At 35.7% G+C, this 22402-nt stretch overlaps 1 protein-coding gene across 1 annotated transcript in view; it reads right to left on the bottom strand.

The window, feature by feature from the left end:
• Positions 1 to 22402, bottom strand: part of pit (probable ATP-dependent RNA helicase pitchoune) — a 54265-nt gene that overhangs the window by 21281 nt on the left and 10582 nt on the right. Inside the window, exons 6-10 of the mRNA XM_085945334.1 lie at positions 21448 to 21612; positions 20677 to 20818; positions 19120 to 19279; positions 16010 to 16162; positions 14377 to 14547 (exon numbers count right to left, since the gene is read on the bottom strand). Coding sequence (XP_085801460.1) covers positions 14377 to 14547; positions 16010 to 16162; positions 19120 to 19279; positions 20677 to 20818; positions 21448 to 21612 — 791 coding nt within the window. The remainder of the gene's footprint in view (positions 1 to 14376; positions 14548 to 16009; positions 16163 to 19119; positions 19280 to 20676; positions 20819 to 21447; positions 21613 to 22402) is intronic.

The raw sequence follows: 22402 nt of genomic DNA, 5'->3' as shown, positions 1-22402 counted from the left end.
GAGATCCCTGTAACCTCAATTATCTCACTCAATTTTAATCTTCGGTCACTTAACACCATATCGTGGATTTTATTGATCATTTCTGGTGTAGTCACCTCTACAGGACGTCCTGAGCGTGGTTCATCCTTTGTTGATGTACGACCACGTTTAAATTCATTTAGCCAGTTATAAATAGTTGCAAGTGAAGGAGCAGATATGCCGTGAACTAAATCCAACTCATTTTTTATTTCCTTTGCTGTTAACCCTTTTATATTAAAATGTTTAATAACAGCTCTAAACTCAATTTTCTCCATTTTCCATTTTTCCATTTTCCACAAGCATTTTTTTTTTTAAATGTACGAAAAACACACAAAAACCCGACCAATCTGATTGAAACTTCGCAGCATACTGAATCGGTAGTGCCGCTGCATGAAAACAAACCGCTTACAGTACTAGTCGCGCCACTTGTCGGCTTTTCTAAGGACTTATTGACCCACCCTCGTATTATAATCATTTTCATTTATTTAAACAGTTCGAAAGTTAAAAGGTGACAACCCTGCTATGGATGAAAACTACCGGCACGAACTTTGAGATCAACACGGAAATGGACAGAAAATTTGCACGTCACGTGACATTACACCTAAAAGTTACGATGTGGGCAGTCTTATCTAGTTGGACGAATTTTCAACGCATGCTGCGCCCCTTTGTAACTATATTATGTTCTGTCACATTACACCCACTGCAATTATTAAGAGCGTACATAAGTGAAACGGCAAATAATTTTCAACAGTAGGTGGAACGAAATTTCGCAGTCGTCGCCAATCGGAGACTGACAGCGAGGTGTGAGCACGTCAATTTGTTTTGTGATGGCGTCGGAGGAATATATTCTTAAATCGTGTAAAGATGACTAAAAAACGTTCCGCATGTACTTGAAAAAGAGAACATGTCAATGAATATACTACTATTATTACGAATATAATAATAAACATAACATTAAAAAGACGCATGTAGAATTTTTATGACAAATTTTATTTCGTTCGGCTCGCGTCATTTGCACAATCCGCGCATCGCCTAGTCACGATATTTGTAGACCATGCCTCAGCTGAAGTATAGCCTTAAATATTTATTTGGATAATATCAACACCACAGTTTTTTTATTTGTACTTATAAATTTTAAAATAGATATCGACGAAAATTCCATCTACTTGATTTATTGCAAATTACCACAGTGTTTCGGTTAATTTTTCTTTATGCAAGTGTTTTCGTACAATTAATTACACGTAATCTATACCTACATATTTATATTATGAAGCGGAAGGATGTGACCTCGACTATTGTCAGGCCGGGGTACTGAATTGCGAATTACTATGGTAGTGCTAGTTATTGATTATATTCGAATGCGATGCGGAACCTATCGTAGTAAATGAAGATAATTTTGCAACACTCATCATTTTACCGTAGGTATTGCATTGAAGAATAAACAACAACTATCACTACGATCGAAGGGTCGTATGTATACCTAATAGTTTTATCTAATTATATAGTTACTTAAGTGTTTTAATTTTTAATACAAAAGATTCTTTATTTTAGCTCGAGAATTCGTTAGAAGGACATTAGAAGAAAAGACAACGATTTTTTTTTTAATCTCAATCTAGATTCTAGTGTTACCTACATGCGATTCCTATCCGAAGGAATTGAATGCGGAAATTAAATAAATTTAAATTTCGAACAAAACGAACTTTGGGAGCATTGCCAAAATAAACGAAGCCGAAACAACAATTTTTATTTTCACAGAAATGCATTGTGTGTCTATCTTACATCACAACATTGAAAAGAATCAAACAAACTAATACCAAGAGCATTAAATTCACGCCGGTTTGCTTTTTTTTGTTTCGTTTTACTTTCTTTGGCAGTGGGCCAAAAATATTCGTTTATTTTTAAAAGCAGGGGTAATCAACATTTATTAATGTGTGTAAAATGTAAAGCACATGGCCTGTTAGTCGTGCAAATCGCTCCAGTGCCAAGAAAGAGCAGCATGATAATTATATTATTTAGTTAAAATCAAATTAATGTTAAGTTATTATTAATCTATTTAGGTTGTTTGGATAAACGGAATACTTATGCCAAAAAGGCGAATCTCCAAAATATAATAGATATGTACCCACTTTACAGGATGAAAATGTAGGTACGACAGTAGGGCAAAGGAATTGGAAATAAGGACGATGGAGGATTGACACTAAGTTGTTTTAGGTCCATGCCTAATATGACCAGACGTCCCGTTTTCAACGGGACAGTCCCGTTTTCAGGCGGCACAGCTTCGGGACGCCAAAATGTCCCGTTTTCGAAAATAGAGAAACTCGCAGTAGAAATTAAAAAAAAACGCGAAAAATCAAAATCTTGGCAGTATAATCCAGTACTCAACGCCAGATATACTTAAGAAAATTTGTTTTTCGGAAAAATATAACACCTGATAAATTTTCATGTATTCATTCCTGTATGTAGTTTTGTATTACATTAATAAATAAAATAATAACATGAACTATGAAAAATATGTGAGGAAAATATGGGGGAAATGAGAACATTCACCGCCATCTTTTGGAACATTACTATCTTGCATTATCAATGCTATCTTGTCAATAATTGTATTGTATGAAAGTGTGAGACGCCTAAAACGGACAAATATGTACCTATCTTGTTTTAGGTGTCTCGGTTTGGGGGAAAACGTTATCCATGCCACAAAATTTAATTATTTATAGGTAACTTATAACCTTTTAAGTTCCACGGGCATTTTATTCGCAAAAAAATTACGATTATTTGTTGGAAAATTTTAAAGCTGTTTTAAATACGTTGGAGTTTTTCCCGTCAGGTTTTGAAAAGGAGGATAATTATTTTTATAGTGAAAAGGATAAAACGTTTTCCTTTTGGATACCATAATATGGTTAATATTAATTGGAGCAATCTATTGTATTAACTTGAGTTAGGTATTACGCGGGTCTCGTGGTTGTGGGACGAGGCCGCTGGTTTGGGAGTGGAGCAGGAGGAGTAGATGAAGAGTCGTCAGGAGAAGAGATGAGAAGTCAATATTTGGTGGGGGTAGCTCCGATGGATGCAGGAGTTAGTTTTATTTGCAGTGTGAACAGTCGGTATAAGAGTATGTTACAATACTTATGTTATATTGTCACTTATGTTATAGGAGCGACTTACACGAAGCTTACTGATCGGACGGAGATTATGATTGATACTAATAGGTATTTAGACTGAGCAACTAATCAACTATGACCTGCTAATTATATGCATGAATATTCGGTAAATTGTGAGTCATTGTTGATGAAGTTTGCAATTGAGAAATCTACTGGCCTCTGCATTATTGCACGTCGATGTCACGCATGTAGATTATGCTGACTGTAGATGCGACTAGAGTTGGGTTTCAGGAATTCCCAGATCTCGAGAATCTTTTCTCGGGAATCGGGATTTCTTTATTATCAAATATTAATTGAAAAACGATTTTCTATATGAAAAAAATGGACAGAAAATAAGAGAAAATAATAAGAAAGACTGATTTATCGCGATTATCAGATGCAGCCATTGACAGTCTGTGTTTTTTGAAATTCAATTTTAATAAGTAATGTTTTCAATTATTTTTGTTTTCCAACTTCTATTTTGTTTGTCTTCTTACTTTAAAAAAAAAAAACATTTTTTTTTGGAATTTGTCTGTTTTTTCACTGATTTTAGGATTTTTACAGGTTTTTTTTTAAAATTTTCTCGATATCTCGAGAATTCTTTTCTGGAAATCTCGAATCTCGAGAATTCAATATGTCATCATTTCGGGAAATCCCGAATCTCGAGATTGAGAATTTCTCGGGAAATACCCAACTCTAGATGCGACGATTGTGCGATAGTTTAAATGATTTGCTAATTCTTACACTGTCGAAATAATGCTGAGAAGCCACGAAGTCATTGACCACTACAGGTAAACCTTCACTAATCTGTGAATTTACAATTCAAAATAATAATTTCACTAGGTATTAAGTAATAAATAACATTCATGTAAGTACCTATTATATCATTAGGATTATGAGATCCCTACTACAATGTCACAACGAAGGAAAAGGGAATTAACACTTTTTGAGATGGCTGGGTGTCAGTAGCATAAAAGTTTGACAACAGCTGAGAGCCGGAAAAAAACAGTTTAGTCTAAAAAGTTGAATGGTAATAATTGGCGTCTACATAAATAATGCCTCCACGCGCCAAACAATGGATGTAGAGATTAACGTGGCTGAGAAAAAATATTTTTGTTCCAGACGTTTCTGTATTTTAAATTTTATTTTTACTAATCACCTGCCATATTGATCGACGCTTCAAAGCGGTCAGACGAGCGGATACACGCTTTTAATTGGCCGAATTTACGAAAATATTTTTCATACGGGTTCTGCAACTTTTAAGACTTTGGTACCTAGCGTTTCGACAACTACGCGCCAACCATTGACATCCATAGACTTAATACGATCCTTAAGGGCCCACATGCCCAACGAAGGTCAAAATGGAGATTTTATAGTATTTTCAAAGCATTAGCCTGAACATTCCTTGAACGTTGTAGATAATCTATTTATTTAATTTTGAAGCCTTATTATCCTTTATATTTATTTTAATCATTTAATGACTGCATAAAGTATTTTTATTATGTACATAAAATAGTATTCTTTTAAACCTTTCGATCTAATGTTTTAGAATATACCTAGTCATATTTCAGTACACCCATGTGCAGTGGTGTAAAGATTTTTTATATTTATTAATTTTTAAACGCATTTATAAAACCATTAGTAAAATTTATGTTGACATTATTATAGTGAAATATTTACGATAAAAAATTATATTTATAATCTCTGTGATCCCAAATTTTACAAGAATTAGGCATTTTATTATTCAAAAAATAGGCAAGATTACCACATTTGAAGATAAATCTAAAGATACTGATTATAAGCTATGTCTTTGACCGTTCAAATGTGATAAAACATCCTACGAATAATAATTGTTTTATAATAATTATTGACGTAAGAATAAGGTAGTATTTTTTTGAAAGAAGACATTTCCCAGTGGTTAAGCTTTTAAAAAAAGCTCTTGACTCTCCATTAGCATTATTATTATGCGTGTTTCACTTTGCATCATATGATTTTTTTAAATACTTGTCATTTAAGATAATAAAAATGTTAATAAAACTTTTTTTTGATTCGATACAATACCAGGTATTTTCTTTCGATATGATATCCCTATCTGTGCTTCTTAATATATTGCCATACACAGTCTGCCGCCATACGAGTGGATAAATAATAATTAAGCACTGCACTAACGGCTATTTCAAAGAATAAATTCAAAAAAGAATAATATTTTATTGAAAGTTTTCTTTATTTATTTTTTACGTAAAAACATCACTATTTATTGAACAGGGAAGAGGATATGAGTGATTTCAAAATGCAGTCATTGTTCAAACCATAGAAAGAAATATCATAGCAATCGAGCATATTTACTCTTTATCCAGTAATTTAAAAAAAAAGCTTATTGGAAACCTCATAAGGACACCAGATAATCGACCCATACTATTCAAGAATGCTACGCACTAACGAGACGTAGAGTATGCAATGATCACATAACAGGTAGGTACATGCATTTGTTCAACGGGCTCAATGCGATGATGGCATGCGATCATTGCACAAATAACTGTTGCTCAGTCGTGTATTAAACTTCCTAAAAATGCATCAGTAGCCTGATGCTGAGTACCTCCGCTACACAGAAGTATATTGGAACATGTATATGTCAGAGAGCGATTGTGTCACCTAGAGATAGTCGTCAAAGTTTATATACGTTAATTTTGTCACTCATAGCACGCAACGGAGTGGCGCAGCGGTAGCGTGCTGGGCCCATAACCCAGAGGTCTGTAGATCGAAACCACGATCTGTTAGTTTTTTTTTTTTTATCGAAGCAGGTCTTGATAAATTAAAATATATATTAATAATAAATTACTTAATAATTTAAGAAACACTAATAATAAAATTTCACAACTAATTCTCAGTTGTGTGATTCGCAATTATTATAATATTATAAAATAAAATCGTCACTATTGAAGTTTCATGCTGTGGCGCAAAGCTAGCACACTCGGCTGGTAACCAAAAAATCATTGGTTCAAATCCAGCCGAGTACGTTATTTTTTCATGTAAAAAAAAAGCGGCCACCCATCCAAGTGTCCGCACCAGATATTGCTTAACTTCGGTGATCGGACGAGAACGTTTAACCACTCGGCTGGTAACATTCTGCGTAACTCTATGCACACGATTTCAATATCATGGCCTATAAGACATATACATGTAAAAATTAGCGAAACCAGTAAAAAATATTATTTCATTATACTACGATGCATGTGAGCACGATTTAGCACTATATTATTTTTGGGCAGTGTGGAAACATAGTCGCCAAAATCTTCAGCAACATACAGATACCGCATAAGTAGGGTTTGGCAAGGTACTCTGTATGGTAGAGATTGAAATGAGGTTGCCAAAAGCAACGTCGATGTGTGCCGTGACAACTTTCCTGCCTGATCGTGTAATAAGTAGAGAATATAATTCTTAAAGTCTTTAAGTATGGCCAAATCATCAGATAGAATATAAAAATCTAACATTTTTTTTTTCAAGAACATACAAGTTAAAAGGTAGACATTATTTGCAAGAAGGCTGCTTGAGTCAGTATTTAGTAAGAGCATTCGCCCAGTAAAGCCGCGTTGACATGGTCCAAGTACGATCCAAGTAGGTACACTTGGACCGAGTGCCATCCAAGTACACTCGTATGAGACATTTTCATACTAATTATTCCTATCCAAGCTACTTGGACTGCGTCCTACTCATCCAAGTTAGCTTGGATAGGAATAATTAGTATGAAGCTGTCACTTGGATGGCACTTGTTCCAAATGTACTTGGATCGTACTTGGACCGTGTCAACGCAGCTTAAATGTCTGAAACCTCTTTTGATCTAAGTATGTTTCTGAGAGTATAATGAGAGAATATGTAAATCAATAGTCACAATGTTGTAATGCAGTGATTTTTTTATCTTTTTAATTGGCGGTACCCTTGGTGCACTTGGTAAAATCTTGGGGAACCTCTGCCTGGATGACATATAAGCGGACTCAAATTGCCGCCCATTACTATCTGTAGCTTAAAATTTTATGTTAACTATTTCATTACTTTCCATGAAATCTACTGTCAAAAGTTGTTACTCGTATCATAGCGCATGTACACGTGCATGGATTTACTTGCAGCAATAGTGTGTATTCTAAACTATCGAGATAATAACTGTTTACACGTAAAAGTGCTGACTGTCTTGCCAATGTTATTTTATAGTACTATGTGACAGGTCGTGAAAATCGGTTAACCTCAAAATGAGTGCGCGGTGTAGTCCGTATTTTTTCCAACAGGTTCACAACTATCGTTCTAATGTGCAGGCGCAGATATCACACAAATTCCAACTGTCGCGTGAAAATTCGGAAGCTTCCGAACTTTTTTGATTCATGCATGCAATCTTGCAATTTGCATGATAATACATTTCTTGTTATGGCCGCAATAATACGTACTGTCAGCAGTAACTCCATGCACGTGTAAACGGGGTATAACTTCCTTAATTTGCCGTCCACTTATAATGCACTATCCTTAATGACCTAATCAGTCGCACGATGGCCGCGCGGCTTAAGCGTCGAGGGTCCCAGGTTCGAAAGTACACATATTGTTTTTCAATTTGTGCAAGAGTCACAGTATGAGCCTAATAGGTTGAGCAATTGGCTGATATACATTTCTCGTAAATACAAAATATGGTAATACAAATCTTCACTCTGTGGGGGCCCATATGATCCTATTAATATCGGACATGTTCGGAAAATAACATATTATGATCTACATACCTGCACTGGATGTCACTGGTGATTGTTGGTAAATGAAGATTAATTAAAAAAATTGCAAAAAAATATTTATTTACTACACTTTTGATAAAATAGTTGGAACTGTGTTGGAAGTTAAAATAATTGCATTTAAAGTTTTGTCTTTTCCGTTTACCGTTACCAGTGGGTCTATTCTATACTTATCGAACACTAAATTGATAAATAGTATCAAACTTAGGGTAGGTTTGTATCAAAATATTAGCACTTATTGTAACAATTACACGAAGCCGGTTTTTATTGTTGCAATAAGTGCGATATTTTAACAGCAGCAAGATAGGTGCTGTTAAAATATAGCACTTATTGCAACAATAAAAACCGGCTTCGTGTAATTGTTACAATAAGTGCTAATATTTTGATACAAACCTACCCTAAGTTTGATAATATTTTTCACTTTATCACTTTAGCGGTCGATAAGCATAGAATAGACCCACAGCACCATTTCATATATTTTACATACATTATATACATATATTTTAGGCTGTTGTAATATAGTTTTACCAGCAGTCATACCTACTTTTCACTAGCATATTTTTTTGGGTTGCAATTAAGTGCACATAAAATTAGACCACAATCATTTAAGTAAAACTAGTTACCTACATAATATTGTATGGAAGTTAAAATGATGGCACATAAATAAAATTATCTCACATTTAAAGTTATCCATCAAGTATGCAAGATAATGTTTGAATGTGGTAAGGGAAGGTCTACATACAGCTGTGGATTATCTACAACTTATGACATCATAATATATACATGTTACGTAAACAAAAACATATTGTTTGCAGAATATGCAAACCACAGATCAAGATAGAATTTGAGATGATTTCGACATGAATAATATTTCAATGATGTCATAAAGTGCATCATTATTTCTAGCGCGGCACACTAAACTGTTCCATATAAACTGAATCGAGGTTTATTATCTGACCATAACTAAATGCCGTAACATCATTAATTTTATGCTGCAATAAGTAATGCACTCTTTGTATTTGTTGACAATGAAAAAGTCTACAAACTAAACTATGACAACTTCAATGAAATCATGCATTGTACACACCAGTGGCGAACGGTGGAGGTAGGCTGTGGAGATCTGACATAAATAGTGCACACTAAACTTCTTATTAGTCAGTATTACTTACTTGTTTTCATTGAACTAAGAACACAGATTGCAGATGGTATTTGTTAGTTTATTAAATTCAATAAAGCCCTGCATAAGCAAATCATAAGAGATAAAAAATATTCTTCAAAATTAAATCATACATAATTTAAGATATTTTATAGTTAGAAGAATATTTTGGTACAGTTCGGTTATGAGGAGTACAACGGCAAACACATTTTGAAAATAGCCGATATACTGGATTATTTGTTAGGTTAACCTAATCAAACCTAACCTAACCCAACCTAACAAATAATCCAGTATATCGGGTATTTTCAAAATGTGTTTTCCGCTGTATTCCTCATAACCGAACTGTACCAATATTTTTTATCAATTATGGTTTGGTTGAGGCAGGGCTTAATCGAATTTTAAAAACCATCTGCAATTTGTATTCTTCGTTAAATGAAATCAAATAAGTATGACTGATAAAGTCTGCGTTATTCTTGTCGGATCTCCACAGTGTACCTCTAATATTATGGTTTGGTCTAAGCAGGGTTCAATTGAATTTTAAAAACTTGCCAATACCATCTGCAATTTGTGTTCTTAGTTCAATGAAAACATATAAGTATGACTTACAAAGTTTAGTGTGCACCATTTATGTTGGATCTCCACAGCCTACCTCCACTATTCCCACTGATACATACAAAATAATAATTGTTAGTCAGTGTATAGGATTGAATATAATATATACCAATGCTCCTCAACCTGTGGGCCGCAAGACGATGCTAGATGTACCGTGGTGCATTGGTTAAAAAAACGCATATAATTTTGTATATTATACAATACATACTTAACCTGGTGGTCGCGGCAATTTTAGTATGATACCACCACTCATCCACTAGTCATTTTGTCAAACGATTAACGAATGCATCACTATCATAAACATTATAAAATCAATAGCCCTAAATTCGCGAATTTTTTGAATACTTTTGAATACCGCAGAAATGGGATCGGAATATGGCTCCTTATTGTCTTACACCAGGGGGGGGGCAAACTTTTTGGATGGAGGGCCAAATTCAAGAATTCAAAATTAGCGGCGGGCCGCAAGTAAAATACCATTTTTAGATATACACTATTTATTGACACGAAAAATAAACATGACGAAAAAATAATGAGAAGAATGAAACTGTTATTACATTTTTGAATATTTTTTTTTTAATTCAGGTGTTAATTTTGTACTTGATATTCTCAAAACTGCTTGTAAACGGGCATCGGAGATATTTGATCGTAAAGATTTTTTATTGAGGTTCATGATCGAAAATGTTTGTTCACATATATAGGTTGATCCAAAAATAATGAACATTTTTTTGCATAATCTTTAAGTTGGTCGAATTTGTCTGAATTAAGGGCATTGTAAAATTTGGAGATTTCTTCACGACGATGCAATTCTCTTAAATCAGTGTCACACCGCAGATCAATAATCTCAAGTTGTAGCTCTGTCGGCACACTATCAGTATCTATTGAAATCGGTGTTCAACATAGAAAATAGTGGTTACATAGTGTGAGACGAGACGCAAGGAAGACGTATTGAGATAATACATTTACGAAACAACAAATTCTTCAAATTTTAATCCATTGACAATATTTTTTAAAAAATTATAAAAAAGTTATTCGTAATCAGAAGTACAATTAATGATGGAGGGCCGCAAAAAATACCCGGCGGGCCACATGCGGTTTGCCCCCCCCTGTCTTACACTGAAGTAAGTTAGCTAGCCTGAGGCAAAGTTTTTGCTAGATTGTTTGAGCTTCGCCACGAGGTGCGTACGTCTCTTCTAAATCAAAACATGCCCGAATTACACCAGCTCCTCGAAGATAATCACTGGATTGCCAAACTTGCGTACGTGGCTGATATATTTGAGCACCTCAACGAACTTAATAAAAAAATACAAGGTCGGAATGAAAATATATCGACATGCTCCGATAAATTCGAACTTTGGCAGGAGTTAAGGCTGGGAGCTCTACAAATGTACCAAAGGACCTATCAGACCACAATTGAAAACAAGCAATTAATTTTGGATTCGGCTCAAAAACATTCGCGGACACAACATCTATAGACGTCGTATTTTTTGGGATGTGATATGACAAGACGTCCATAGACGTCTTGTACTGTGGAACGGAATACGACACGACGTTTATAGAAGCCATATTTTGGATTAAAACAATATGTTCCCTGCTACTTGTGTCACGGTGTGAACATATTTCCATAGATAGTGTTGTATCTTAAGACTCATTTCTATAAATATATTATCTAAATCGAAAATTTTAATGTGTCCACCAACATGTATTAGCTAACATGAATCCGCGAATGTGCGAAACGTGAACTTTGCAGCAAAAGAAATGTGATCATTACTTTCATACAATCAATACGGAGCATTACGACTGATTCGTTGAGTTGAAGAACGGCGGGATGCTAAAACTGAACTTCGCCAATGTTCCATTGAATGTTTTCTGGATTTCGGTTAATAAAGAATATTCCGACAAGGCTATCGCATTTCTGCTTCTATTTTCTATGACATGTCTATATGAGCAAAGTTTTTCAACTGTAGTTCTAATTAAAAATGATAAGCGGTCGTGCTTGAAGGGTCTTGACCAAGAACTTCGGGTTGCTCTTTCAAATATCAAGCCAAATATAAAACTTTTATCTTCATTGAAACAAGCTCAGGTTTCACATTAATTAGTTATTATTGTATAATAACTATGTTATTATATTATATTGGTAATACAAATACATTTCAATATGTGCTTTTAGTTCTTACTCGTATGTTATGTATATTGAATTATTTATCAAATAAAAAATCATAAATTAATGTAGTTTTGGTGTATAAACTTTTGTATATATATTTGTACCTGTGGTGTGCCATGGAATTCCGGGAAGACTTTTGGTGTGCCGCGTGCGAGAAAAGGTTGCTAAGCACTGGTATATGCATAAAAAAATTCATTCAAGCAATAAGTCATAAGCAATAAGGCTTTCCAATATGTGGGTCAGCTCGCTTACCGCAATAGTGCATTACAACCACAGTAAACAATAGTGAGGGGCGCCGCAAGCTGAGCGCACTGATGAGTGATCACAATGTTATATCCCATTGCTGCAGCTGATTGTGGCTCAAAAATAATGCTTCCTTTCACAATATAAAATTGTTTTAAAAAAGAACTTTTCTCATCTTATAGTGGAACTAAAATTAAACCTTGAACATGGGCAGATGTGATTTCTTCTAGCACTCATAAATTACAGAGTGTACTTCACTATTTGTTACGGTTTCTATTCTCGACTTCACTTATGTCAAGTCTAATGCATTTCTTTCTCACACTCGGTGCCGCTCTTGTTTTCTTTTTCGTGTGTTCATTTAAAATTAGAAGTAGATAGGTTGTAATAACATTTTTTGAAACTAAAAATTATTTGGGGTGTCATTTTAATTAGAGGATTTGAGAAACTACTTGGATAACAGCAGGGTCACCGATCTCACTAATTGGTATTTTTAAGAGCGACCTGAAGTAATATTTAAACGAAAAGGGTGCCATAAGACTGGAAAGTTTGAAAATCGCTGTAATAATCCCTGATGTTATAACTTTTGTTTGACATGTCATGTTCTCATAGAATAGATAAGTCTAACTTCAAGAAGGCGATGACCTACTATATATCCGGTATCTACACTGGCAGTAATCTACCACACTCTTCCATATTGTCATTCTTCAGCTTGAACAAAAGTATTATAATATTATGCTGACACTCGTTTTGGTTTTCTTTTAAGCAATCATTGCATTCAGGGTCGAATTATTCTTTTACTGTGCAGAGCTTATTATGTGATGGTGAGGGAAAACTACACCTCAGTTTAAAGCGAGCGATTTCACATCATCTCAATCTCTCACTCCTGCGACAAGCTGTGTGTGCACGAATACAAATCAAGTGACCGGGTTTCTTCATATTTAATATATTATTACAACTGAATGTACACGCATTTTACATTTTCACTTATATTCAATTCCTATGGAATATGGTGCGATCCACCATAATCCATCCCGCGATTGACATGCCTGACATAGAAGAATAGTATTCACAATTGTAAAAAATATTGGTAAGCTATTTAAGAACGTTGCAAGTAGAGCTTCCAAACCGGTTATAACCGAAACCGGGTAACCGCGGGTTTTTAAATTAACCGATAACTGGGTAATTTCATACGGTTAACCGCTCTTCTTAGTACCTACATAAGTATATGAACCAAAGAGACAAATATTTGTAAAATCTATTTCAGGAACGTTACCAACATTAATTACGTTATTACGTATCGTTCAAATGGATTATCTACTTATTCTTATTAGTAGGTAATTGTTTGGGTGAAATTTCCAAGAATAAAAATTATACCCTTTAAAGGATTACGCGTAAATACAGCTGAAGGGGTATCTACAACTTTCTTGGGAAGTTGAGTGCACGTGTTTTATGGATACATATTTTTACCTATATAAAATATACATAAGTACTGTTTTTGAATTTCATATTTTAGAAAGCTTAGTGTTCATTTTAAAACCATTAGAAATTTGTACTAACTAAACTACTATCCAACAAGAAGATTTAGGCACAAGCCGGAAGTCGCTGTCGTCGACTAAATAGGAGGAGTCTTAGTAGTTCACAGTTTTAACTCGTGGACAACTCGTCGCTAACCGGAAGGCGCTTCCATCGAAGTGCAGTTAAAAATGGGAGGGGCTTGTTAGTTCACAGTTTTAACACGTAGCCAAGAAGATCTTGTTGGACAGTAACACAACAATTTTAACGGCAGAGGGAGTATTTCATTTTCTATTTGAGCAACTGAAAAAAATGAGAATCCGCTACACGACTAAGCTATGAATTGACAAATATTTTAACGAATATTAGAATTGACGAAATACACGTTTATTTTCATTATTGAAATATTTACCCCCAAGAGTATTAACAATTTAATTCAAATATATACGTCAAAATCTTCTTATAGTTCTTTGATGACAGTTCGACCAACAGCTAGTGAACCGAGTGTTTTCTGCATTGTCATATATTGCGTACAATATATTAATTAATTTAAAACAACCAACCAGGGCTAGTGTAGTGAGTGTAAAGTACAGCATGTATACACACTCATTTACTATGGTCGGCCTTGCATGCACGGGTTTGTAGAGTGCGTAAATGCGCATATGGCATATATCCGGTTAATAGTGCTAGTCAAGTAATAGTCAACAACTAATCAGCTATGTATGCGGGGCAACAATCCATCTTTGCGCTACGTCAGAGTAGACATACCTGTAGCTGAATATCTGCTATCTTGGACCATGAAAATTCAAACTCGTTGAGCGGGACCTTGGCGTGTTTAAGGTAACGCAGGAATCCGAGTTCTTCTGGCCGGAGAATGAGGAGAGCATGTCCGGATCCACCCAAACCACGTGCTGTTCGGCCAACACGGTGAATGTATTCCTAAACAAAATAAAGGAGGTATTTGTAATAAAATCTATGATACTTGGAACGTTTCAATATGAAATAGGTATGAAACACCTCAGAAACATACATATTTGAAAAAAAATATTAGTGCCGGGCGGGACATAAACCCGCATCCATCAGATTAATTTCATCATGATTAGGTATGGTGCAGATGGATAAATTGGTAAAGCACATTGGCCGGAATTCGATGGTGAGAGTTCGGGTCCGACACGGCATCAATATTTTTTCTAATTGGTATGTTTCTGATGTGTTCCGAATTATATGAAGTCCATGAGTCTTTTTCTTCAGCTTCACTTTCATATTTTTAGGCTATGTCTAGAAGAGGTTTATTTTAGTGTCGTTGGTTGTAAGCCGGCTGTCACATCAAAACTCGTCTCGCCTGCAACATGTCGAAATCGTTATTCACAAAACACACGTTGCCAAATGGAACTCCGCAGATTGGTCGAATGCGACTTTTTAGTTTAAAACAAAAATCTACTGTTGCAATCGACAAGTTCTATGCTTCTTGGGCTGCAAGTCAAAGATGTCAGGACACATACGAATTGGTCATTCCTATACTGGCTCGCCGCATCCAAATATCTATACGCTACGAAGGTTACGTGCAATTGTTGCTAGGTAGATGTGCGCGGTCTTCATATGCAACACCGAATCGACGTTCTTGGAAAGTTTGATTTATGGCTGTGTGGCAGACGAGGCGAGTTTATTATGTGAGAGTCGGCTAAGACATTTCCTTGTCATGCTCTCTGTAGAAAGTAAAAACCACAAAAACCATTTTAATGTATAAATATTACTCAATAGGTTTATTCCAGAGGTATTAAATAAAAAGAGGGGCAAGGAATCGGCTTTCTCATACAACTAAATGAAGCAGGCCAAAAATAGCCAACAACTTACAAGAAATAGCGACGCGATAAAAAAAATGCAGGGCATCACGGAGGATTTACTTTGGTCATTATAACGTAGCCATATAATATAATGTTAACGTGGAAATTTTGCCGCAAATTGATTACCAGCCTGCCTCAACATACTTTTTCACCATACCAGCCTGCTTCACCATACTTTCATATAACCTGCCGCCCCTAGGTTTATTCTTTAAAGCATTGTGAATGATTTGACATTTGATAATGCTGGTTTCTGTTCTGTACCTGAAAGTCATATCCTGGCCGAACCACAACCAAATGATGTGTAATTATAAGATATCAGCTCATGCTTTCGAGGTTTTTACTTTGAGCAATGTTCGTTGTCAGCTAAACAAATCTCTTTTAAACGCATTTGCGTTAATATGCCTTACACTTTGATACATCTCTTTAGAAAGGCCTCTGCAATGAGCCTGAAATCTAGAGGAAAGACGGATGAAACACGACGACCAAAGTGACAGATGACATAATTAAAGTAATCTTAATAATTACCTACAAATATTTAATAGTGTTATGTTTCCTACCTTGGGATCATCTGGGGGGTCGAACTGAACGATCCAATCAACGGCGGGAATGTCCAAGCCTCTCGCAGCTACATCTGTGCAAAGTAGGATACCACTCTCCGCATTACAGAACTGGAAAAATGTTGTAGTACGCTTGGTCTGCTGCTGTTTACCCTGTATTGAAATAACGGCAGTTAAGTATATTATGGTAAAAAATAATAAAGTAAGGTTAGTTTTTAGCTATTCATTAAACCCCCAGAATGTAGATATATTATAGAGCAAGAGTCAGAAAACTTTTTTTTGGTGAGGGGTCAAATTGCAAATGTTTTAGGTTCTGCAGGCCATAAGGCAAACTCGACGATTTTTATGTACAGACTTTCAATAATCCGCCGCTCGATTATCCGACAACTACTATAATCCGCCGTTATTTTTACTAGTTGAAAGCACAAAATCAAGCTCTATAATTCGCCGGTATTTGATTGTCAAATTCAGTAGTCCGTCGCGTACAAGTATACAACGCAAATGAGACTGGTTTATTTTGCAAACTTCTCCTTCGTAAAACGTATGTTCATCGTGAAGAAAGTAGTGTACCAGGGAGAAAAGTGCCCAAGGACCGCATCACAATGCTATGTTCCAATGCAACCGGGACACACAAAATAAAGCTTTTGGTCATGGGGAAAGCCAGGAATCCTAAGCCATTCAAGAATATCTACCTCACTGAACAACTGGTTGAGTCAAGTGATTTACTGTTTAATATTCAGTTAATAAATATGTATAATTTAGTAAATACTTGATTTTGTAATTTGCTAGTACAAATTTCTTAGAAAAACTATTTTTACGAAATACCTGTTATAATTTTTACCATATTTTGTATGCACGCCGTTTTCACTAATTGGACACTTGTCTGGTTTTTGGGGTGGCGGATTACTGAGAGAGTACTGTATTAGAAGTGTACAGACGAGACAAAAAAAAACAAAATGTTAATTAATAATAAGTAGACCACAATTATTGTTTGAAATACAGCTCGACTAATAACAATGAAATTGCTTTTTTACTGATAACATTTCTCTGGCATCCAGTGCAGAGAGCACAGTATCTCGGAGCTCCGGGTTCGATTGCCAGTGAGGTCACAAAACATTTTTGTGATTTAATTAAAGCCTGGGTGTTTATTGCTTTATTTCTACCACTGCAATACTCTGTTTCACTACACTACTGTCATTGGGCTGCATGGTCTGTTGAAATATTAAAAAGAAAATAATAATATCAAATTGGGGTTCAAGTTCTCATCAAAATTAATTTTGAATGTTTATTTATTAATGTCGACCTGTATTAAGATTTCACATATTTGTAAATTCCATTCCTAAGATTCTGGGACGAACAAAAAAATGGGGGGCCGATTTTTCAATAAGCAACCGATATTAGCCACTTGCTTAACCTGCTAGGGCCACGCTCTTGATCCAAATACATTATGTAAATTGGCCAGACGTGGGAATTGAACCTGTGATTCTCAGCTTCATAAGAAATGTTATTTTTTTCAGTACATATTATAAAGCCTCTTTGTAAAATTGTAGGTGAAAATGGCCGCCTCTAAAAAGGTTTTGTGTTTCAAGCATTATGATCGATTACGGAAATTTTCATGTCTATCTATATTATCGCACTTCATGCCATGCAATATAAATTTAGAGGAAACTTTAGTTGACATAAACCAAGTATGACAGTAAATAATGGAGAAAAGGGATTGTAGTGACTATGGGGAGGCTTTTATGTAGCAGTGTATTGATATACCAGTAACAATATGCTGACAAAATCAAAAAGAGGAACGTAAGTGCTAGCGGGTGCTTTAATGGTTTCAATAGGCACCATAAGTCCTTCAGACTATCAAAAAACACAAAAGTCCACCTACATAAAACACGGTTGAGATATGGAATATTAACTGTCAGTGATTCCCAAAAGTTACAGGTGTTTGAGCACAGAATCTTGTAAAAGATCTTTGGTCCAATCAATCAGTATTATCACATCTAGAAGTCCTTCGATAATGACATTGTTAGATTTTTAAAAACAAGTATAAATGATTGGTTTGCGTTGAAATGTGTTGGTTCGAAAATCAACGGAAAGAAAACCAACGTTTTATGCAATAGCACCTGTCCTGATCCCGATTTAGATTAACGAGGGGCAAAACATTCGAGAGTGTCGACAGCTTCAAATATCTGCGGGTACACATTACGGGAGATGGTATTTTGCAGAGAGCTCGCTATCCGAATGGGAATGGCTGGAGCAACATTCAACTCGCAGAGTATCTGGGACTCATGATTGTACTCGGTCAAAACCAAATACCGCCTATTCGACGTTTGCATTCTGACGGTGCTGCTTTACAGTAGCAAATCATGGCACCTTACGAAGGCTCAGAGCAACCGTATACTGAGTTTCCAAAACAGATGTTTGCGACGGATACTGGGTGTGACTTTAGGAGCAATGAGGAGATAAGAGAACGCACCAAGCATCCTCTCATCACGTTGAGAGTGAAAAAGCGATGTTGGACATGGCTCGGCCACGTACTGCGGATGCCAGAAGAGAACCTCAACCTGGCTTGTCTGTTCTTCAAGTCAACCGGATTTCGGTGTCCTGGTAGACCGCTAAATACTATCTATAGAGTGTATACGGCGGAGCTACAGGATGCTGGTTTGACCTGGAACGAAGACTGGCGAGCGACAGGGATTCTTGGAGGTACCTCGTGGTGTCCATACGCTCCATCTAAGGGGCGGATATGGCCGAAGAAGAATAAATGAACAGGCACCGAAAAAGCGTATCATGTCGAACGGTCCAGAAGAAAATAGGAGAGCGGTTTGGTGGCCTACAAAGAGACTTGTGACTGTTTGGTCTACTGGATAAAGTAGAGCAGAAGACAGTGCAGAGTGGAAGAATCCTCTTGAGGTGACAGAGGTTCTCCCAGGCTGTATTGCCAGGGAAGTATTAGTATACGATACTGATGGCGGCCACTATGTTTTTAAGTCAGTTAAAAAATAAAATTTACAGTTTTACATTGAGTTAACACACACAACCAGGGCAGTACATAATGTGTGGGGGCAGACCATACCGATATATGTAATAGCTAAATAGAAATTGACACTCACATGGATCGATAGTACTGGAAGATCAATGTAATTGAAGAGTTCATTGTGGTACTTGACGGACATGCAGCTGGAAAAGAAGACCATCACTTTCTTGCGACGGTTTTTCTTCAGGAATGTGAAAAGCACTAACATCCTCTTCTCTGATGGGCACACTATATAACTGGAAAACAATAGCACCATAAAATACTATATTAATAATTTAGTTGACACAAGAAACAAAATTAAATTCTTAGAAATGTTTCATCAGATATCCGTTCTAGATAAAATCAATTAGCGACTCAACAAAAGTATGAATGTAACATAGCATAGTAATATGCCTGTCTCAATAAATACAAAAGGAGTTCTGCCTTCATATTCGCCTTATTTTCATCATATCAAAACTTATAATACAAGTTAATGTTTTGTTAAAGAAGTAGTAGAAGTGTCAAGTTAAAGATTGGGTTCGTATTTTCCTCTTTCTTGAACTCTTTCCAAAACGTGTATTTTCCATACACACTGAAAGGTAGTTACTAGGTAGTAAAAAAATATTTCTTTAAAGCTTTACACGTAGTACTCTTCAGAACTTATTTCTATTTTTTATTTTAATTATGTAACTTTATAAAATACACGACAAACAGACGAATGGTCAGCCTCCCTCTCTTCGCATATCATGCTGCCCTGCAGAGCTATTCTTAATTGTAATTCACGGTAATGCTTTTCATTATTTTTATTGGTCCAAATTAACACGGAAGCAATTCCATACACAAAGCGATTATCTACCATAATTGGTAATTCGTAACATGGCGGAAATTTAAATTGGTACATCTGACGTGTGAAACTCTGTCAAATTCGGGTATACTCGTGCAGGTGTATCTGGTGGTTTTTCCACCCGAACCCAGAAAGTTTGTATTGAAACGTCAAACAAGAATTGAACATATCAACGTAACCTACAATTTTATTAGTCATATCATTTTTTTTTCTAGATGCCTTTACATTTACTATCAAGGTTTCCTTCAGGACTTTGGCACGCAAACTACTCTACTTGATGCTAGTCAAATGAAAATTGTGCCGGCTGAGAAATATGCCTTATTGAAAACTATTCTTCTACCCGCATCGGGCATTGCTAATTTTAATTCGGCCAGGGCCTATGAAACCGCCTTGCAAAAACCCTATTGCAGTATATTGTATTAAAAAAATATGTTACTACTCGCCACTCGATATTTGACAGTTTCCGGTGAACTATAAATTGAGGCGGCGACCATGACCCGTAACATAGATTATTTTTTCAAAATAATCACATCTTGTATCTTAATTTGTAATATGTAATTGACGCATATACTACCTCACTCTGAAAGTCAACACAGCCAAGAGGTGGGTATTAAATGACAGCACTTTTGACAGTTAACTTCTTGTGATAATTAATTATGAATACATAAAGTGATATTTTAGAATAGCCTCGCTGATAGTTCTAGATATTTCTAGATGTTTCATCTCACATTAGTTTCCTTCAGGCAATTTTATGCTACCGCGACTGAAATTTTTAACATCGAAAATTGTTTGTTCAGAAATATTACATACCCTTGTTCAAGTCCTGAGACAGTAGCGGTTTCTCTGTGGTCATCTACTCCAACATATATCGGTTCCTTCTTCAAGGCAAGATTTGTTAAATTTTTTGTCTTTTCTGTCTGGGTGGCACTGAATAACATGGTTTGCCGACGTTCTAAAAAAGAAAAAGTCATATTTAGATTGTTTACAATTACTGATCCAAAAGCTACATATTATATACTTACATAATATCAGTCCCGCTGTTGGACTGTGTGCCTGTACATGTGCATTGATTTACTGGCACCAATAGTGTGTAAATTCAACTATCATGATAATACTAATTTTATACACATAAAAGTGCTGACTATTGCGCCAATCTCATTCTTCAAGTGTAAGCGAGACGTGTTTTTATTTTATGTTATTTGACTGGTTGTGAAAAATTGTCAAACATGCTCTGTGCGGCGTAGTTCGTATTTTTTCCGACAGGAACTATCATTCTAATGCACAGGCGCAGATATCGCACAAATTCCAACTATCGCGTGAAAATTCAGAAGCTTCTGAACTTTTTTGATTCATGCATGCGATCTTACAACTTGCACGATAATATGTGTTTACATGTACATTTTCTTGTTATGGCTTCGATAATACATACTGTCTGCGGTAAATTAATGCACATGTAAATGGGGTATAGCGGTTCTACAATGTTCCAATGATTGATATAATATAAAGACGCTGCACATCCACTTTTAATATTTTGCCCCCCCCCCCACCAATGAGAATAAATTTGAAGGTTAATGTTCTTACTTGGTAAGAGATTGATAATCTGTTTGAGCTCCTCTTCGAATCCAATGTCCAATATTCTGTCTGCCTCGTCAATAATCAAGCACTGCAGGTTTTTGTAGAGGAAGTCGGGTGTGTTCTGCAAGTGATCCAATAGACGTCCCGGTGTTGCCACAATTATATTCACTCCTGAAACAATAATTTATAATTACCACATGAATGATACCGATTAATTACAAAAGCACCACATTTATACAGGTTCGTAAAAATACTGTTGCAACTTTGAATCTCTATTTACAAAATTTAACCTAACCTAAAATAATATATTTGTCCAGGGCAAATTTTTGATACAGAAGAGCCAAATACCAACAGCACAACGATTTAGATCTTTTATTATAGTGCCTGTACATGTGCAAGGATTTATTTGCAGCAATAGTGTGTATATTAAACTATCGCGATAATAACTGTTTACATGTAAAAGTGCTGACTGTCTCGCCAATCTCATTCTTCAAGAGTAAACGAGACGCGTTGTTGTCATTTTACAGTACTATTTGACAGGTTGTGAAAATCGGTTAACCTCAAAATGAGTCTGTGTTCGTTGTTTTACCGGTAGGTTGGCCACTATTGTTCTACTGCACAGGTATCGAACAAATCCCAACTGTCACGTGAAAATTCAGAAGCTTCCGAACTTTTTAGATTCATGCATGCAATCTTGCAACTTGTGAGCATCCTAATATCTATACGTTTGCAGGTTACGTGCGACTATTGCTAGGTAGATCTGCGCGGTCTTCATATGCAACACAGGATTGACGTACTTGGAAGGTTTGATTTATGGCTATGCGACAGACGAGGTGAGTTTAGATGTGAGAGCCAGCTACAACAGATGCCATTCTCAATATATATTGTGGTTAGGTGTATAAATGGGAAGGCTATGTTGTACAACAATAACCACGTGTAATAAAGAAAATGTGGATAGTTG

Source organism: Rhyacophila brunnea, unplaced genomic scaffold, assembly GCF_057557595.1.
Source record: "Rhyacophila brunnea isolate RB1 unplaced genomic scaffold, BYU_Rbru_1.0 scaffold_18, whole genome shotgun sequence".
Classification (NCBI taxonomy): domain Eukaryota; kingdom Metazoa; phylum Arthropoda; class Insecta; order Trichoptera; family Rhyacophilidae; genus Rhyacophila; species Rhyacophila brunnea.
This window is presented reverse-complemented; position numbering and strand designations above follow the sequence as displayed.